This window comes from Stenella coeruleoalba (assembly GCF_951394435.1).
Source record: "Stenella coeruleoalba genome assembly, chromosome: 1".
Taxonomy (NCBI): domain Eukaryota; kingdom Metazoa; phylum Chordata; class Mammalia; order Artiodactyla; family Delphinidae; genus Stenella; species Stenella coeruleoalba.
The window spans coordinates 125,057,898-125,075,533 of NC_137169.1; the positions used below are offsets into that span (position 1 = coordinate 125,057,898).

Sequence of the window (17,636 nt, forward strand, 5' to 3'; positions counted from 1 at the left end):
CCTGATTTTGCAGAGGGAAAAGCTGGCCCGGGGAGGGTTAGGGTGAAGACCAGAGTGGGACACGGGGTTTTGCCCTGACTCCTGGCCTGACCCCCCTCAGGGCCCCTCACGGACCTGTCCCAGCCCATCACCATCCCCGTGAATGGCGCCCCCTGGCGGTGTGCCCTGTGGTGGCTTCCTGTGGCCTGCACTCACTGTTCCAGACCCTGCCCTCTCAGACCTTCATGACCACCCACTGCCCACAGGACAGCCTGCCTCACCCTGTCATTCGAGGCCCCGTGAGCGAGCACCCACCCCCCCAACTCCAAACGCGTTTTCTGTGTATCCCATTCTGTTCCCCACAGGTGTCGGCAAATGTTTTCTGGAAAGGGCCAGCTAGGAAATAGTTTAGGCTTTGCAGGTTACATAAGGTTCTGTCCATAGTCTTCTTTGCTTTACCGTCTTTTAAGCGAACAGTCCAGTCCTGGCCTGTGAGCTGTAGTCTGCAGATCCTGGTCCTACACACCTGCCCAGCAGAACCACTTTTGATCCTCATCTTGTTTCTTTGCCTTTGTAAGGTTTCTCTCCCCTGTGAATGAGTGAGTAAATGAATGGAGAGAAAAGAGTAAACGGACAAGTATTTACCCCATCCTGACCCACTGGAAGGCGATACGTCTGATTTCTCCTTTCTGCTATCGGACCTTCTTTCCCAGGCTGGGCGGCTGACACAGCCCCACGGCCCAGCCAGGTCGGGGTGAGGGCAGGAACTGTAACTCTCCCTCATCCATGGTTCCTTCTGCCCCAGGTGCCGCCCCACCGCCGCCATGCCGGAAGTGTAAGTAGTATTGCCTCCCCCCTCCCCGCCCCCCCAGCCCCGCCCCGGGGCCCACCTCCCCGCCCCCCTGACCCCGCCCAGGGGCCCACCTCCCCGCCCCCCTGACCCCGCCCCGGGGCCCACCTCCCCGCCCCGGGGCCCAGGAAGGCATGCGCCATTGCTGCAGATTTCAGACCATCTGTTCGGTCCCTGAAGCAGTTCCCCGGGAGACCAGATCCTAAAACAGGCACAGTCCTGAGAGCCGGGGTCCCCAGGGTCCACGTGTCCTCCCAGGCTTTGGGCAGAACTGGCTCTCAGTTTGTTGCTGGAAGACCCTCTTGGCCTGTGTCTCAGAGTTTGTTTGCACTGATCAAATGGATGGATCACAAGCCCCAGGCCATGATTTAACGTTACCCAGTAGATGAACAAGCTTTGGGGAGGTACCTACTCGCCCGGGAAGGAAGTTTTCACAGCCTGGGACCCCACCTTGAGGGTTCCATCCTCCCCAGTGTACAGTGGCTCGTGTCTCCCAAAAGGGCCCCCAGTAGCTCACAGGGCCTGAGGGTTTCTGTTCTATTCTGCGTGTGCTCGAACTGGCCCCCCTGCACGACGTCTGTCTGCTTTCTTTCTGGTGTGCTGTCACCGCGCCCCTCCCCCAGCCTGTCCACACGGTCTGCTGTCGCACGGATGCTGTGCACTGTTCACACTCACTCTGTCTTCTGCTCTCCCCCCCCCGCCCCCCGCCCACCCTGGCCTTCCTGTTATGGATGCCTGCAGCGAGGTGAGTAAGACTGGGGGTGTCTCTGTCCTGGCGGACGTTAGACAGGTGGCGGTAGGGTGGGCATTTGAGGAGAGAGAGCTTGGGTCAAGGTCTGGGGAGGGGTGCTCAGCGGCTGCGCAAATTCCCTGGAGAATATAAACCTTGGGGGAAGATTCTGGACTTGGGGCTCCTCAAGGTCCAGGGAGGGGGCGCCCCAGTGCATCACGTCCCTGGAAGGTGGTCCTGGGGCTGGGACCAGACAGAGGCGGTGCGACTCTGCACCCATGCTGACCACCGAGCAGTTCTCCCTCACCGGGTCTGAGAGCGCGTCCAGCTCTGGGGGGCCGTCCTGTCCTTGCAGATCGACATTGGAAAGGTGGGAGGGAATCATCCGTGGGTTATTCCAGCCCCACCCACCACCGGACACGGAGGGAGGAGCAACAGGATTCTTGCCCTCCCCTCGGGTCTTAGCCCTGCCCCCGATGCAGCCCAGGTCTGTTTAGACTGCTGAGGACACACACAGCCTGCGTCCCGCCTCGCCCGGGGTGGGGACTGCTGAGGACACACACAGCCTGCGTCCCGCCTCGCCCGGGGTGGGGACTGCAGCTGGGCAGCTGTGGACTCAGGACTGGCAGGCTGGGAGTCAGCAGCACGGATGGAGGGGACACTCGGCAGAGATTCTGTTTTTCCATAGTCGTGTGAATCTCTAAGTTTCACTGAGGCTCATATGAAAGTGAGTCCCTGGTGACTGATGGGCAACGAGGTGGCCAAAATCTCCCCCGGTTGGTGGGGAGATGGTGAGACATCTCCGTGGGTGCATGACAGTGTAAACCGCGGCTGGTGAGGCACATAGCAACAGGCCATTCCCTCGCAACCACGCGGACCGGACACACAGCAAAACCCTTGGCTTTCGGAGAGGAAAAGACAGAGCACCCTGAATAGCTGGATTAGAAGCAGGTTCCAGGCACGAGAGCCCCTTCGTTTTCTCCCACAGGGACGGCTCAAAGCCGATTGCTTCTTCTTTACGCACAAGAATAGCAAACCCAAGCTGTGGCCGGGGCTCCGCAGAGTAGCTGCAGGTGGGGGATGGGGGGCGTTCACCAGTAGCTCGAGAACTGACCGCCTGTGTCCAGGAGGAGACAGGAGCCCTCGGAGTTAGGGATGGAGCAGACCCCTCTCGCTTCCCTGGGGGACGCTGCCACGGGGCCAAGACCTATTAGGACGTATCTAGTCAGCAAGAGATGTCAAGCATGTTTAATAAGAAGAGAAAATATTGTCTGCATAACTGAGAGCAATTTACATGGATTGTGTTGATATCAAGAAGAGTTTTGACATCTAAAGAGATGGAGCGTCTTTACTGAGGGAACTCAGGGCTTACTCCTCTGGTGACACAACGTTGCCCCAGCGCGCCAGGCCGCGTGCCTCCGGCACGCTGTTCGAAGCCGGTGCTCACCCACCATCTCATTCTGTCTGTAGTCCCTCTGTGGACCGGGTAAGGTGGGTCTCAGCATCCTGACTCACAGATGAGGAAGGGGGTGCCCAGACCCTGTGACCCACGCAGTGTCTTGCAGGATTCAGCCCCTCGGTCAGGGAGCTGAGTCTCTGAATCTGAGGGGTGCAATCACAAGATGAGCTTTTAAGGGACCCTGAGGTGAGGATTCTGGGTTAGGATGGGGACAGGCTGGCGCTCATCCCGGCCTGGTCCAGATTTCTGGTTCTATAGCCGCCACCTCACCCATCTCTCCTCCTCTTTCTCCTCAGAGAAAACCCAAGATTACTGCCTCCCGCAAACTCCTGCTGAAGGTGAGCGGGGTCCTGGCTCTGGGGAGGTGTCCGGAGAGGTAGAGGGGTGCAGTGCACCTCTCCGGGGGAGGGTCATGAGAGGTCAAAGAGGAGGGAGACCAGAGTGGGGAGGAGGTGGGGGATGAGGAGAAGGGATGGAGGATGAGAGGGGATGGAGGAGGAGGGGATGGAGGACGAGAGGGGATGGAGGAGGAGGGGATGGAGGATGAAAGGGGATGGAGGAGGAGGGGATGGAGGAGGAGGGGGGAAGGAGGACGAGGGGATGGAGGACGAGAGGGGATGGGGGAGGGGATGGAGGAAGAGAGGGGATGGAGGAGGAGGGGATGAGGAGGAGAGGGGATGGAGGAGGAGGGGAAGGAGGAGAAGGGGATGCAGGAGGAGGGGATGGAGGAGAAGGGGATGCAGGAGGAGGGGAAGGAGGAGGAGGGGAAGGAGGAGGAGGGGACGGAGGAGGAGGGGACGGAGGAGGAGGGGACGGAGGATGAGAGGGGATGGAGGAGGACGCGGCAGAGGGAGTCTGGCCAGAGCCTGGAGCCTGTGGTCAGAGGGCGGGAACCCGGAATTCTGGTCCCGGCACCTTCCCAGGGCTTGGCAGGAGGCGGGGCCATGTTCAGGGTGGGACCCCTGGTGGGGGCAGAGGGCTTGCTTTATTTTGGTAAGAGATTCTTTCTTAGGAGCTCTGGGGCCCAAAAAGATGAGAAATGGTAAGAGGAAGATTGAAGGACAGTAAGGTCCGGGGTCCAAGAGCGCGGGTGCTGGTGTGTGGTCCCCCGGGCTTTGGCGTCACGGGGCCGCGCACACACTCCCACTCTTGGCGGCTGCCTGGGCGGGGCCTCGTCCGGGGCCGGGCTGGCGGTCGGGGGCCCGCCTCCCCTTCGGGCCCCGCTGCCGTGGGGGGCCGGGGCCGCGCTCACCGGGTGTGTCCTGCGCAGAGCCTGATGCTGGCCAAGGCCAAGGAGTGCTGGGAGCAAGAGCACGAGGCGCGGGAGGCCGAGAAGAGTCGCTACCTGGCCGAGCGCATCCCCGCGCTGGAGACCCGAGGCCTGTCGCTCAGCGCCCTGCAGGTGGGCATGGGAGAGGGGCTCCCGAAGCGGCGCGCAGCCCCGCGGCAGGGGCTCAGACTGGCTCGGCCCCAAGCTCTCTCATTAGTCTTCACAACCCCGTGGGGCGGGGGCGGGCTGGGGTGGGGCGTTGGGTCCCATTTTACGAGCGGGAAGGGAGCCTCAGCAGGGAGGAGGGTCTTGCTTGCGGGGGGTGGGGGGGGCTGAGCAGGGACCAGGTCGCGTATCGGAGCAGCGTGCAGAGCGGGGAGCTGGCCAACGCTTGGGAGGGCCCACTTCTCCAGACCTGCCCGTCCTTCCCCTGCAAATAGGCCTTTAATGTTTTTATAACATTGATAAGAGTTTAAACACCAGTAACTGCAGAGTGAAGGGCCCGGAAGGAGATACAGATCTCCTTTGACTTACGATGGGGTTAAGTCCCAAGAAACCCATCGTCAGGTGAAACTGTCGTAGGTCCAAAGTGCACTGTCTACGCCTCACCCAGCGCACATCACAGCTCACCTGGCCCAGCTTAACCGTGTGAGGACCCCACTCACGGTAGCTGAAAGTTGGGCGAAATCAACTAACAGAAAAGCCTATTTTATAATAAAGAGTTGAATATCTCATGTAATTTACTGACGATGAAAAAGCAGATGGTTGTCTGGTACATAAGGGTTTTACGTGTGTGGGTGGCCACCCTCACGAGCGTGGGGCTGCCTGGGAGCTGGGGCTGCACTGCCCAGCACCGAACATCACTAGCCTGGGCAGGATTAAAATTCAAAATTCCAAGGATGGTTTCTACTGAATTTGTATTGCTTTCTCACCATCATAAAGGCAAAACAGATCATAAGCTGAGCCATCGTAAGTCAGGGACCATTTTTTTAAAAAGACATTTATTTAATTATTTTGTCTGTGCCAGGTCTTAGTTGTGGCATGCGGACTTCTTAGTTGTGGCATGCATGTGGGATCTAGCTCCCCGACCAGGGATGGAACCCAGGCCCCCTGCATTGGGAGCTCGGAGTCTTACCCACTGGACCACCAGGGAAGTCCCACCATTTGTAGACCAACATGTCACCGATGGTTACCTCCAGGCGGTAACCTATGTTATTACTGCCTGGTGGTAATAATTCCTATTTTATTATTAATTAAATAATAATAATTATTATCACTAATTATTCCTATTTTTTTATTATTAGTATTTTTTTGTTTGTTTAGACTGCACCGTGCAGCATGCGGGGTCTTAGTTCCATCGAAACCATGTCCCCTGTATTGGGAGCACAGAGTCTTAATCACTGGACCGCTAGGGAAGTCCCCTTATTTTATTATTTTTGCTTAATATATAATTTTCAAAATTTCTACAATTAACTTACATTCTTTTTATCATAAGAAAACTTTTTAGTGATAAGTACATTCGGAAAGGACTTCCATTCAGAGCGAAGGGGTCTATCAGCCCCTTCCACAGCTCAGGTCTTGCCGTGGTGGAGGAGGGGCCGGGCACCCGGCTGGGAGGTGGAAAAGGGGGGCTGGGGGCTGAGCGGCTCCCTCATCTCCCTTCCTGACTCCCCTGCTTCCCCAGGACCTGTGCCGGGACCTGCACGCCAAGGTGGAGGTGGTGGATGAGGAGAGATATGACATCGAGGCCAAATGCCTGCACAACACCAGGGAGGTGAGCCGGGGCTGGGGGGTGGCAACACCAGGGAGGTGAGCCGGGGCTGGGGGGTGGCAACACCAGGGAGGTGAGCCGGGGCTGGGGGGTGGCAACACCAGGGACGTGAGCCGGGGCTGGGGGGTGGCAACACCAGGGAGGTGAGCCGGGGCTGGGGGGCGGCAACACCAGGGAGGTGAGCCGGGGCTGGGAGGCGGCAACACCAGGGAGGTGAGCCGGGGCTGGGGGGCGGCAACACCAGGGAGGTGAGCCGGGGCTGGGGGGCGGCAACACCAGGGAGGTGAGCCGGGGCTGGGGGGCGGCAACACCAGGGAGGTGAGCCGGGGCTGGGGGGCGGCAACACCAGGGAGGTGAGCCGGGGCTGGGGGGCGGCAACACCAGGGAGGTGAGCCGGGGCTGGGGGGCGGCAACACCAGGGAGGTGAGCCGGGGCTGGGGGGCGGCAACACCAGGGAGGTGAGCCGGGGCTGGGGGGCGGCAACACCAGGGAGGTGAGCCGGGGCTGGGGGGTGGCAACACCAGGGAGGTGAGCCGGGGCTGGGGGGCGGCAGGGGCACGGCTGGAGCAGGCTGGCTGGCTGGGACAGGGTGCTGTGTGAGAAGGTGGGCGCAGCCAGTGCAGGTCAGGTGGGTGACGGGTGACGTCTGGGGGTGTCGGGTGGGCACTGACGTGGCAGTTGTGGACCAGGTCCCCCTCCCACTGCCGGGTCTGGGGAGTGGCACTTAGGAAGCTCTGGTCCCTGCACTCCATCCCCCAGGGCTGGAGTTGGGCAGAGAGAAGGTGATGCTTTTCACACAGATGAAAAGCACAGACTTCATCCAACCTATAAGGTGGGCTCTTCAATGGAAGAGAAGCCACCCCTTTTATTCACCCACACAAATAATCGTAGCCTGTTAATAACACCTTACCTTGCAAACGGCTTTCATGTGCCTTGTCCCTTTGATCCTCCCTGCACGCCTGTGGACGAAGTGGGTGCTTTTGTCTGCACCTGACAGATGAGCACACAGGTTCAGAGAGGCTGAGAAACTCGGCCCAGGTCACACAGCAAGTGGACCTGGGATGGGCCTGGCCTCGGACCCTCACTCCAGTCACTCAGCACTCCCCCGGCATGGGGCGCGGGGCGTCAGCTCCACCCAGACCCAGCTCTGGTGCGGTGGGCAGAATGCGGAGGGCAGGGCTCCTGCTGCTGGAGTGGGCGCCTGTTCCAGCAGAGGGGTGGGGAGGGACTAGAGCCACTTCCCTCCTTCCCACTCCTCCCCAGCAGGAATGACGGTCTGTGGGTTCAGGGATCCCCCCAGAATTTCCTCCTGAGGTTGCACCCTGGAAATCCCCCAGGGGGCTCGGACATGGGGTTTATCCATCCTGCTGGACCAGGGCTGTGCCCTCAATGACCTGCTCTGAAGGCTCACTGGGAAGGGACTGGTTAGAAGCGGGAATAAGAGGAAGTGGCCCGTCCCACTGCAAACAGGGCTTCCGAATGACACTTCTGTCTCTTCCCTGCATGGCCGCCACGGCTAACCGAGTTCCCTCTCGGAGTCCCACTCACCCCTGTACCAATTGAATAGGATAGAACGAAGGTGGCTGTTTGCAAGGTGACAGATAGTGGGTCTGGGCGTCCCCGAGGGCCTGGCCTGGAGCCTGGAGAAGTGGGGCCTGGCTGGGGCCCGGAGCCCTGAGCTGCCCCCTCCCCGCAGATCAAGGACCTGAAGCTCAAGGTGCTGGACCTGCGCGGGAAGTTCAAGCGCCCCCCGCTGCGGCGCGTCCGCGTCTCGGCCGACGCCATGCTGCGCGCCCTGCTGGGCTCCAAGCACAAGGTGTCCATGGACCTGCGCGCCAACCTCAAGTCTGTGAAAAAGGAGGACACGGAGAAGGTGAGCCCCCGACCTCACCCGACGCGGCCTCGGCCAGCCCTGCACCCCCCACATGAGCCCCGCCAGCTGGCAGCACGTTCCAGGACCCCTGTTCTGGGAGGAGGGCTGGGATGTCCCCCCTCTTAGGGGAGGCTGACTTCCCATCACCCAGCCGCTCCCGCGCGGGGAGGGCCTGGTGCTAGGTGTCCCCTGTGTGGCCGCCCACAGGAGCGGCCCGTGGAGGTGGGCGACTGGAGGAAGAACGTGGAGGCCATGTCCGGGATGGAGGGCCGCAAGAAGATGTTCGACGCTGCTAAGTCCCCGACCTCCCAGTAGAGGTAGGCGGAGCCAGCTCCCCGCTCCCAGGCCCCAGCTGACAGGGCCGCAGGGACGCCAGGACGGCGGCTGGCGGGCTGGGCAGGGTGGGCGGGGAAGAGGAGCCCTGAGGTGGCTCAGTCCTGGTCCCCCGAGACCGTAGGCACATCCTTCCTGCTTCGGGGCCCTTCACTCCCTCACCTGCAGCATGGGGTTGCGTCAGCTCCGTGATCCCCCAGGTGTATCGCCTGGGGCGCAGATGATCTGGCCCCTCCCAGGCCTGCTGGATCCGAGCCTCTGGGGTGGGATCAGCCCCTGGGTGACTCTGATGCCAGAGCTTAGAACCCCTGGATTCCATGACCCCCGGGGCCTTCCAGCTCTGACTTTCCAAAAGTCTAAAGCACTTTTAACTGCCTCCTGGGGAATCCTGCAAAGTGCCCAGCACTGGTCGGGGGGCTTCCATTCAGAGGAGACAAGGCCACCCACTCTCCGAGGAAGCTGCTGGAGAAAGCAGAACGTTAGGACACGTGAAGCCCTCTGTGGGCGTGCGGAGGGCACACGCAACAGGGCAGGGTCTGTCCGACAGCCCTGTCCGTCTGAGAAGCCTCCTGGAGGGGCAAGCTCTCCGAGGATGTGATGGGGTTGCGGGTGCAGGAGGGCGTGTCAGGGGCTGATGGTGCAACCAGAGCTCAGAGGTGGGGATTAGCCACGCGTGGGAGGATGCCCAGGTGGACGGGTGCGAGGAGCCCCGTGGGGAGGAGGGTGGGGAGAGCTGAGGCTCGTAGGAGCTCCTGTGGACAGCAGTCCAGCCTGGGTGCCGGGGTGAGAAGGGCTGGGAACTGAGGGCTGCTGCCTCTCTGTCCCGCAGGCAGCTGGCCAAACTGTGCTCCGGGTGCCCTGCCTGCTCCTTCCTGCAGCCCCGCCCGCCGGCCTCTCAGCATACCCCCCTGCACTACAGAGCGCGTCCCCTGCTCCCACGTCTCCCCTCCAGCCTGAGCGCCTTCCGGCGGGACTGGGATTAACAGACACAGAGGGGAGGAATGGCAGCGTCTGAAGACGTCGCCTGGCTGGCGGGTGGGCTCCCTGGGGCTCCAGCCGCTGTGGGGCAACCAGGCCTCGAGGAGGCATGCACCCTCCACTCTGTATGTCAAGCGCCCACGGGCGTCACAGCCTCTCCATTAAAACCAGTGTCCTGCTCACTTCTGCAGCTCTGGCTGTAAACACCTGGGGGAGGGGGAAGGCAGGGAGCCTGTGAGGGAGGCTGTGTTCGGCTTCAGGCAGCAGCTCGGGGCAGCATGGAGGGCCACCTGCTCAGGTCCTCCTGGTCCCCCTGCCATCTGGTCCGGTGACACCACACAGCACAGCCTGACCGCCAGGGTGCTCAGCTCAGCCCAGCCTGACCTGCGGCTGTCAGGGGGCCCCTCCATTCCCAGCCCCTGGCCCTGCTGCTCTCACGGGGCCGTTCCCCCGGCTCCCCTCTCCCGGGTGCCCTGGTGTGCCTGACCCTCGGGGTGAGCAGTCAGGTCAACGTCCTGGCCCAGCCAGGGGGGATGCCCTGCAGTTCCACCCCGGCCACCAGGCAGCTCCTTGTTCACGCCTGCCCTGGGCTCTCCCATCGGGTCCTGGGCCAGCCCTGTCCACCTGCATCCACCCTCCCTGACTGTCTTTCCTTCACACTCCTGACGGACCATGTCCCCCAGGACTGATTCTGTCCCAAGGTGTGGCAGTCAGTTGTCTGTCCTCCAGGTCAGGGCCTTTCTCCATCCCGCTGACATCTGGGCCAAAGCCCGGTGAGGGGTGCAAGTCTGCTGGGGTGGAATGGGGGGCCTGGGGGCACCCCTCCACACACACGGAGGGCAGCGGCTCCTGTGGAGCAGAGACCAACGTCTGGGCCAGAGAGGCTTTTCCGGGCAGTGTCGTGTGACTCCTGAGATATGCCTACGAGGAAGCAGCTGGTCCCCGGCCCGGCCCTTGGCTTTTTGGCCGCCCGGCACTGGCCCCAGGAGAGGCTGGGCTGTGTGAAGAGCCCTCCAGCTGCCTGTGAGTCCCTGTTCTGCCCTCTGCTCCTAGTGCATTATCCACCATAAATGCCAGAAGCTGGGAGCAAAGTGCAGCACCAGGGGCCCCTGGGCCGGGGTCTGGCTCCCGGCCACGCAGCCGCCAGCCCCTGAAGGACCAGCAACCCGAGATGTGCTGGGGGAAGAGCAGTCTGCCTGGGTCCTTGCTGCAAACAGCTCAGTGGGCGGAGAGGTGGACGTGCTCAAAGAAAACAGCTCCTAGAAACACGGAAACTCTCAGGCGCAGACACACCCAGACACACACACACACCCAGACACAAACACACACACACACACACACACACACACACACACACACACACGCAGCTGGAGAGCCCGGCGGGGCTGGGCCAGGCACAGAGCCTGGCTTGGGTCTCACGCCTGGCAGCCACACACACGCCCCCTTCCCTGACGCACAGGTCACTGCGGCCGGCCTGAGTCTGTAGCGTGGCCTCCCCCCTCTGCTTCCTCTCAGCCCTGGGAGATCCTGGCCCCGAGTTGCAAAGGCAGTGCTCGGTTCCGCCCCCCAACTATTGACCTGGGGCCCAGCACGCTGGGGCCCCCACCCTGCCCTGCAAAGCCAGGCCTGACTCAGAGCAAACGCCTGGCGCAGAGAGCCCGTGGGAGGAGGGCCCTCTGGGAAAGGGCCCCTGCCCCACCCAAAGCCCTCCGGGAGGATGTCCAGTCCGTTCTGCTTCCTGGCAGGGCCAGACCTAGCCTACCCCCGTGCAACGGAGCCCTGAGTGGTGACGGCCAGGGGGCTCTGTCACAGGGCTCCTTGGGGTGGCAGTGGGCGGGGCTGGCTTAGTTGTGGCCACAGCAGGGCCTGGGCGGGAGGCGTGGTCTCTGGAGAGAGAGAACCACGATTCCACCCGGTCCCCACTCACCACGCAGGGACCCAGCCTGGACACGAGCAGGGCAGAGCCTGGAGCTGGGCCCCACTGAAGACCAGCGGCCGCAGCACTCACTCCACTCTAGGCACTGCTCTCTGCACCTGAATTAGCTCATCTAACCTTCACGACACCCCATGAGAGAGGGACCACAACCACTCCCATTTCACAGATGGGAACAGTGAGGCACAGAGAGGTTAACACCTTTCCATGGTCACACGGTTAGTGAAAGAGGGGCCAGGACTGAACTCAGCTGGTCTGTTAGAGCCCGGACTCTTAGTCACGACTTAATAACATGCCTTACCAGAATCACATCATTACGTTCTCACCAAAACCTAAGGGGTACCTGTTATCTCAGATTCATTGACACATGAGGAGACGGAGGTTGGGAGAGTTGAAGTCACTCACCACGAGTCAAGGGCTGTGACAGCTGCAGGATGGGGACAGGGACCTGGGTCAACCTGCCTTGGCGGTCACCCTTTTCTGGGATCAGACTTGCCTCAACAGAGCCCGACCTGTAACTTTCCAGAAGGGATGTGGCCGGGGACCAAGGGCAATGCATAAGCACCTTGGAGTTCGCCTGTCCCCAGAGAGGAGAAAACGTTCAAATGAGATGCAAATGCACCCCAATGGACAAAGGGGCCGACTTCCTCCAACAGCAGGGACGCGGACCTATAGCAGCCGCTGGAGGGGGAGCTCCTGCCTCCTGGAAGGAACGACCAGGGCAGAACGCCACCTGCTACACCCCTGCCTGCCCCAGAGCCTGAGGAGGCCGGCCGCCCCCCAGGTCTCTATATCCACGGGGCAGGAGGCCGAGCCCACTGTCTGTCTGGGGCCCACCTCGCAGCAGGATGGTCAGGGCAGGCCCAGGCTCAGGGCTGCAGGGACTGGAGTGTCCCGCCAAGGAGGGAGCCCGTTAAACATTAGCCCCAATGGCCCCCCACGAAGTGAGTCAGGCTCCCCGCAGGGCTCCTGGCTGGCCAGGTTTGTTCCAGGTGGGTGACCAAGCTGCCGAAGCCTGGGACAGGCCGCTGGGGCCAGTGCGGACGGCAGCCGCCTTCCTGACCCCAGCAGGGCTCCCTCCTCAGCAGCCCGAAAGCCGGCCAGCGGGCCCTCCGCGGGAGGTGGGTGACGGGCACTCTATCCCGAGACACACTCCTAAGCGGGTCCCTGAGGCTACCGCTGAGCAGCGCAGCCCCCATCTGCCCATGGGCCTGGTGCACGGGGCTGTAGCCGGCTTCTGGAGGCCCAGAGAGGGAGACTGAATTGCTCAAGGTCACAGCCCTAACCAGGGGTACAGAACAGGGCCTTGGACCCCCTGCAGGTGGACAGAGCTCTGGTCTCCCGGCCAGAGGCAGTGGGCCGGGGGCCTGAGCGGGTGGCCCACCTCTGGCCCCGGGTCAGCACCCACCTGGCTCCACCGGTTGACACGGGCTGGGTGAGCCCCACCCTCGGCTCTGGGCTCAGGAGAGAAGTATGGCCACACCTAAATGCCAGGGCAGGTTTTCCAACCCGGGAGCCCCGGGGAGGAGCGTGTGTGTGTGTGTGCGTGCGCGTATGCACTTGTGGCCGTCCCTCGGAAGGGGTGAGTCTGGTGTGTGTGCCTGTGAGGGGGGTGGCTTGCTTGCCCTTGAGTGCCATGGATGCCCACATGGCCCTCGTTTTAGAATTTTCCAGATGCAATTCCCCTGATTGGATCTCTGTGACCCAACTTTCTACTCCACTGCCCGCTGAGGAAACCGGGCTACTGCAGTGAAGTTTCCATAAAGCTACGTGCATTCAGTGAAAAGGGTTCTCCTTTTCTCAAGTATGCATGCCTTAATTCTATTATTTTAGTATCAAGATACCCTGTACTTATGGGGTGGGAGCACAGGAAGTGGTAACTGTCTTCTAATTTCTTCAAAAAACAAAATGGTGGGGCTTCCCTGGTGGCGCAGTGGTTGAGAGTCCGCCTGCCGATGCAGGGGACGCGGGTTCGTGCCCCGGTCCGGGAAGATCCCACATGCCACGGAGCGGCTGGGCCCGTGAGCCATGGCCGCTGAGCCTGTGCATCCGGAGCCTGTGCTCTGCCACGGGAGAGGCCACAGCGGTGAGAGGCCCGCGTACCGCAAACAAACAAACAAACAAAAACCCCACAAAATGGTGGCAACACGATTTGTGTATTTATATTTTAAAAAGTATTATTAGTTGGTGAAACCCAAAGCCAGGGAACCACTGCCCTGGATTCTTTACGGTGTGGGTCTTACCTCCCAGTCACAGTCAGGCTGTGACTTCCAACCCCGCTGGCCTGGGGCCGGGGATCCCCTGGTCTCCACTCTGGCCTCTTTGGGGGAAAGGAAGCTGCCTTATGTCCTGTGTAGACAGGGGTTGGGGGCCGGGGAGTCCAGAGCCCAATGTCTTCCTTGGGAGGGGAAGAGAGAGGGGGCTTCCTCCTCCCACTGGCTGGGGAGTCAAAAACTCCCCTCCTGGACCAGGGGATTCCCAGGGTGATAAGCCCTGCCTTCCTGGATTCTCCCCAGGGGAAGTGGCCAGCACAGGCTCACAGTTACTAACATATGCACACAATTATACGGTGAACACCTCTGTGTGAACCACTCATTTTAAGAACTAGGGAACTGCGATTCAGTATCTTGTAATTATCTATAACAGAAAATAATCTGAAAATAAGGAAGTAAATAATTATATAAATATATATGTATAGCTGAATCACTTTGCTGTACACCTGAAACTAACACGATATTGTAAATTAACTATACTTCGATTAAAACAAAAGAACTAGGTTATTGCAAATGCTTTTGAAGCCCCTGCACACCCCTCTCCAACCATGACACTTCCCCTCCAGAGCGCTGAGCCTGCGCTTTAGAGCCCGCAAGCCACAACTACTGAGCCCACGTGCCACAACTACTGAAGCCCGTGCGCCTAGAGCCCGTGCTCTGCAACAAGAGAAGCCACCGCAATGAGAAGCCCGCGCACTGCAACGAAGAGTAGCCCCCGCTCGCCGCAACTAGAGAAAGCCTGCGTGCAGCAACGAAGACCCAACACAGCCATAAATAAATTAATTAAAAAAAATTGCTTAGCACTCCTCCACTTGCGAATAGACTTGAGACAGTAGGTGTGGTTGCAGTTGGAGAGGATCCTGGGGTGGCGCTCGCTGGGGCTGGCTTTCTCGTAGGCCACCTCCATGCAGATCCCACACACCGTGTCCTTGCTGCGCTGCACGGCAGACGAGAGCTCCATGTCCTCATGGGCCTCGAAATGCATGCTTCTGCTTTGGAGTTCATTAGAGGTGAAGGTTGCAAAATTCACCCCTGTGAAAGAACGAAGCGATGAAATACCACCATTTACTCACCTTTTCCCTGTGAATAGGCCTCTGGGTGGTTTCCGGAGTTTTGCTTCTATAACCAGTGCTACCGGGGATGTTCTGAGCTCCTGCTTGGTGCCCGTGGTCAAGGTGCCGGGCCGTCAGCACTTGCTGGTTTCCAAGTACACTCCCGCAGCAATCTACCATCAGGGTGACCCAGATCCTGGAGAAGAAGGGTCCTAGACGCTGAGAGGCTCCGACCCAGCCTCCCAGGTAACACAGAGGGGATCCCGGGCTGTCTGGGGTTTCCTGTTCTCCTTTCCAAAGCAAGTTAGTGCAATTCTGTAAACCTACCATGCCAAGCGCTAGTGTAGACACGGGGGCGAATGAAACACTCCTGCTCTCCCCAAGACGCTCGGGGCGTTGAAACACGGGCACGGGCACCCTGAGCACCACCCCTGCCCTTGTGATTGTCCCCTTCTCCCGCCCGCCCTGCACAAGCCCTCGGGTGCTGTGGAAAACGCAGGCCAGGCTGTCCTGAGCCCCGCCCCAACGTCCAGCCATGTGCTGGACAGCTCCCCGGGCTGCCCTTGGGGCCCTCACATTCCCGTGGCTCAGGCCAGGGCTGCTGCTGACCACCTCACAGGGTGCAGACAGCCCCACGCCAAGAGCTCTCAGGCCCCAGGGGTCAGTACTGAGGCTGAGGCCCCTCGGGCTGAGGTCACCGGCCCCTCAAGGTAGCAAGTGGGCGTCACCTGGCCTTCTCCCCTCCACCCAGCAGCCAGCCCCATGACCACTCGGCCTTCCAGACCTCCGGCCAACCCCTCCTCCCCCTCCTCTGTGCTTCCGTCGCGGAGCACAGGCTCCGGACGCGCAGGCTCAGCGGCCATGGCTCACGGGCCCAGCCGCTCCGCGGCATGTGGGATCTTCCCGGACCGGGGCACGAACCCGCGTCCCCTGCCTCGGCAGGCGGACTCTCAGCCACTGCGCCACCAGGGAAGCCCAAGTCCTTCTTTTTTTTATGGACGTAAAAGTGGTCCCCTCGGTGGTGGTCTCCCCCTGAAGCCTGGTCAGTGTTGCTTTCAAAGTCTCGGGGGCCTTCCCACTCAGAGGCCATTTGCCTTGTCATTTTCAGCTATTGGGCAGGGTCATGGCCAAGTCCTAAGCTCAGGGCAGCATGAGGACCCCTTTCCTGGTGCCGTGACGGGCACACGGTGCTTCGGGCGCATGAGCCCTCTCCTTGCGGAACCACCTTCCACTCGAGACCCCACATCTCCGTTCACGCCCCATCCTGTAGCGGGTCCCTCGCCCCATTCTCTGATGAGTGAATTCCACTCAACGTTCAAGCCCAACCCAGATGTTCCCTCCCCTTGCAGGCACCCCCAGTCCCTCCACTAGAATTAATCTCTCCTGATGACAAGTTTCAATTTTCATCACAGCCTGTCTTGAACACGGCTTGTATGTAAGGACGCTTAGGAGTACCTGTGTGTACCTATGCTTATGCACACGTGTGTGTACCTATGCTTATGCACACGTGTGTGTATGCTTATGCACACGTGTGTGTACGCACGATTAGGAGCACATGTGGCTGTGCACCAGCACGTGTGTGCCTCCACTGCCAAACTGGGACTGTCTTGGGGTCAGGATCTGAGTCCCCACCATCTTGGTGTCATTGAAAGCCAGCGCTGTTTGCTGATTGTAGCAGGTGGAATTATGTTCCCGCCCCAAAAGAAAGGTCAGTCCCTAAGCCCTGGTAGCTGTGAATGTGACCTCACTGGGAAATCGGGTCTTTGCAGATGTGATCAAATTTAAATGTGGTCGTATTGGATCAGGGTGGGGCTGTAATGCAAGGACTGATGTCTTGATAAGAAGAGGGAACTTTGGACGCGGGCACAGAGACACCGGGACAGTTCCCTGGGACTCTGAAGGCAGACATGGAGTCACGTGGCGGCAGGCCCAGGGTTGCCACCAGCAGCAGCAGGACGACAGATGCAAAGAAAGGTCCTGCCCTAGAGCCTCTGGAGGGAGCACGGCTCTGCTGACGGACTTCTATACAATGCCTGCCCTCAAGGAACTTTTGGGGCACTAACACGCACATAATTCACCTTTCCTTACTTCTGGAGTTGTCTACGCACCAATCTTCCGTGTCTTTGGGTTTTGTGTCCATAGACAGGGTGCTGGAGTCTGGGCTTTTAGAGACACCGCTGACTCTCTGCTGGTTTCATGAAGTGTCCCTGGAAAGGCCAGGCTTCAAATGACTGGGGTCGTTTGTCCTTCTCTGTTGAGATGTCACCACTGACAAACCATGGGAAGGACATTCTCTAGGTCCCCAGGGGTCAGCAGGCTCCCCAGGAAGTGCTGGGCCCCAAATCCCAGCATCCAGGGACCTGGGTTCTCACCAGCCCCTCTTCCTCTTTCCCTGGAAGAGCCAGTGGTCCAGGGCCTGCCTTGGCCTCTGCAGGGGTCTTGTCAGCTCTCCCGCTGCTCACCCCAGGATCACCAGCACGCAACCACGGACTCGTGTGATCCCCACAACCTGGGCAAAGTATCATTCTACGCACATGAGGAAACAGGAGATTTGCCCGTCACATGTTTCATACATGTCAGAGCCCAAAGCCCCATCTCCAGGCTCCCAGTCCAGCTCTCATTCCTTGAACCTCACTCCTCACCTCCTTTGGCCAAGAAGGAAGGCTCCCTGGAGGAGGGGGCATTTGGGGATGGAGATGCCTTAGCAGGCTAGCTGTGTGTGTGTGTCCCAGCTTCTGCTTAGCGGCTGGCTTGCCCTTTACTGGGAGATATCAGAGCTGGAGGGTATTGTAGAGACCACCAGCTCTGGATCAGTGCCACGGGGAGGCCAGGCTGGTCAGCGAGACCCAGCAGGGCAGACGCTGTCAGTTCCACCTCCCTCTTCTCCTGCTGGTGCCTGGGGCTGCAACAGTTCTGATGCGTCGGGATGATAAGACTCCACGACTTGGGGACTGACCATACCTGGTCTCCCTGAGGCCGGCTCCCAGGCGGGCAGCGCGAGTGGCACCGGCAGCCGGATGCGCACTTAAAGGGAGCCAGGTGGTGCCTCACTTGCTCCAAAACTCCATTGCTAGTTCCCTGTCCACTGCTCCCTTCCGGGGAAAGCCGAGCTTCCCCCGCCTGGTTCCACACCCA

The 17,636-nt window shown here is 60.3% G+C and overlaps 1 protein-coding gene across 3 annotated transcripts; it reads left to right on the plus strand.

Annotated features, from left to right (window-relative positions):
• The first annotated feature begins 788 nt into the window (after positions 1 to 788).
• Positions 789 to 9,417, plus strand: TNNI1 (troponin I1, slow skeletal type). 3 transcript variants are annotated; one of them, XM_079915054.1, is made up of 7 exons: positions 789 to 818; positions 3,315 to 3,356; positions 4,289 to 4,420; positions 5,973 to 6,062; positions 7,756 to 7,932; positions 8,140 to 8,249; positions 9,095 to 9,417. In XM_079915054.1, exons 3-6 carry the CDS (start codon positions 4,295 to 4,297, stop codon positions 8,245 to 8,247), a joined length of 501 nt encoding a protein of 166 aa, XP_079771180.1. In that variant the 5' UTR covers positions 789 to 818; positions 3,315 to 3,356; positions 4,289 to 4,294; the 3' UTR covers positions 8,248 to 8,249; positions 9,095 to 9,417. The 3 variants fall into 3 exon arrangements, with proteins under 3 accessions (XP_079771180.1, XP_079771178.1, XP_079771179.1); XM_079915052.1 differs by lacking the exon at positions 789 to 818 and adding an exon at positions 2,260 to 2,286; XM_079915053.1 differs by lacking the exon at positions 789 to 818 and adding an exon at positions 4,031 to 4,060 and having other exon boundaries at positions 3,339 to 3,356.
• The last annotated feature ends 8,219 nt before the right edge of the window (positions 9,418 to 17,636 follow it).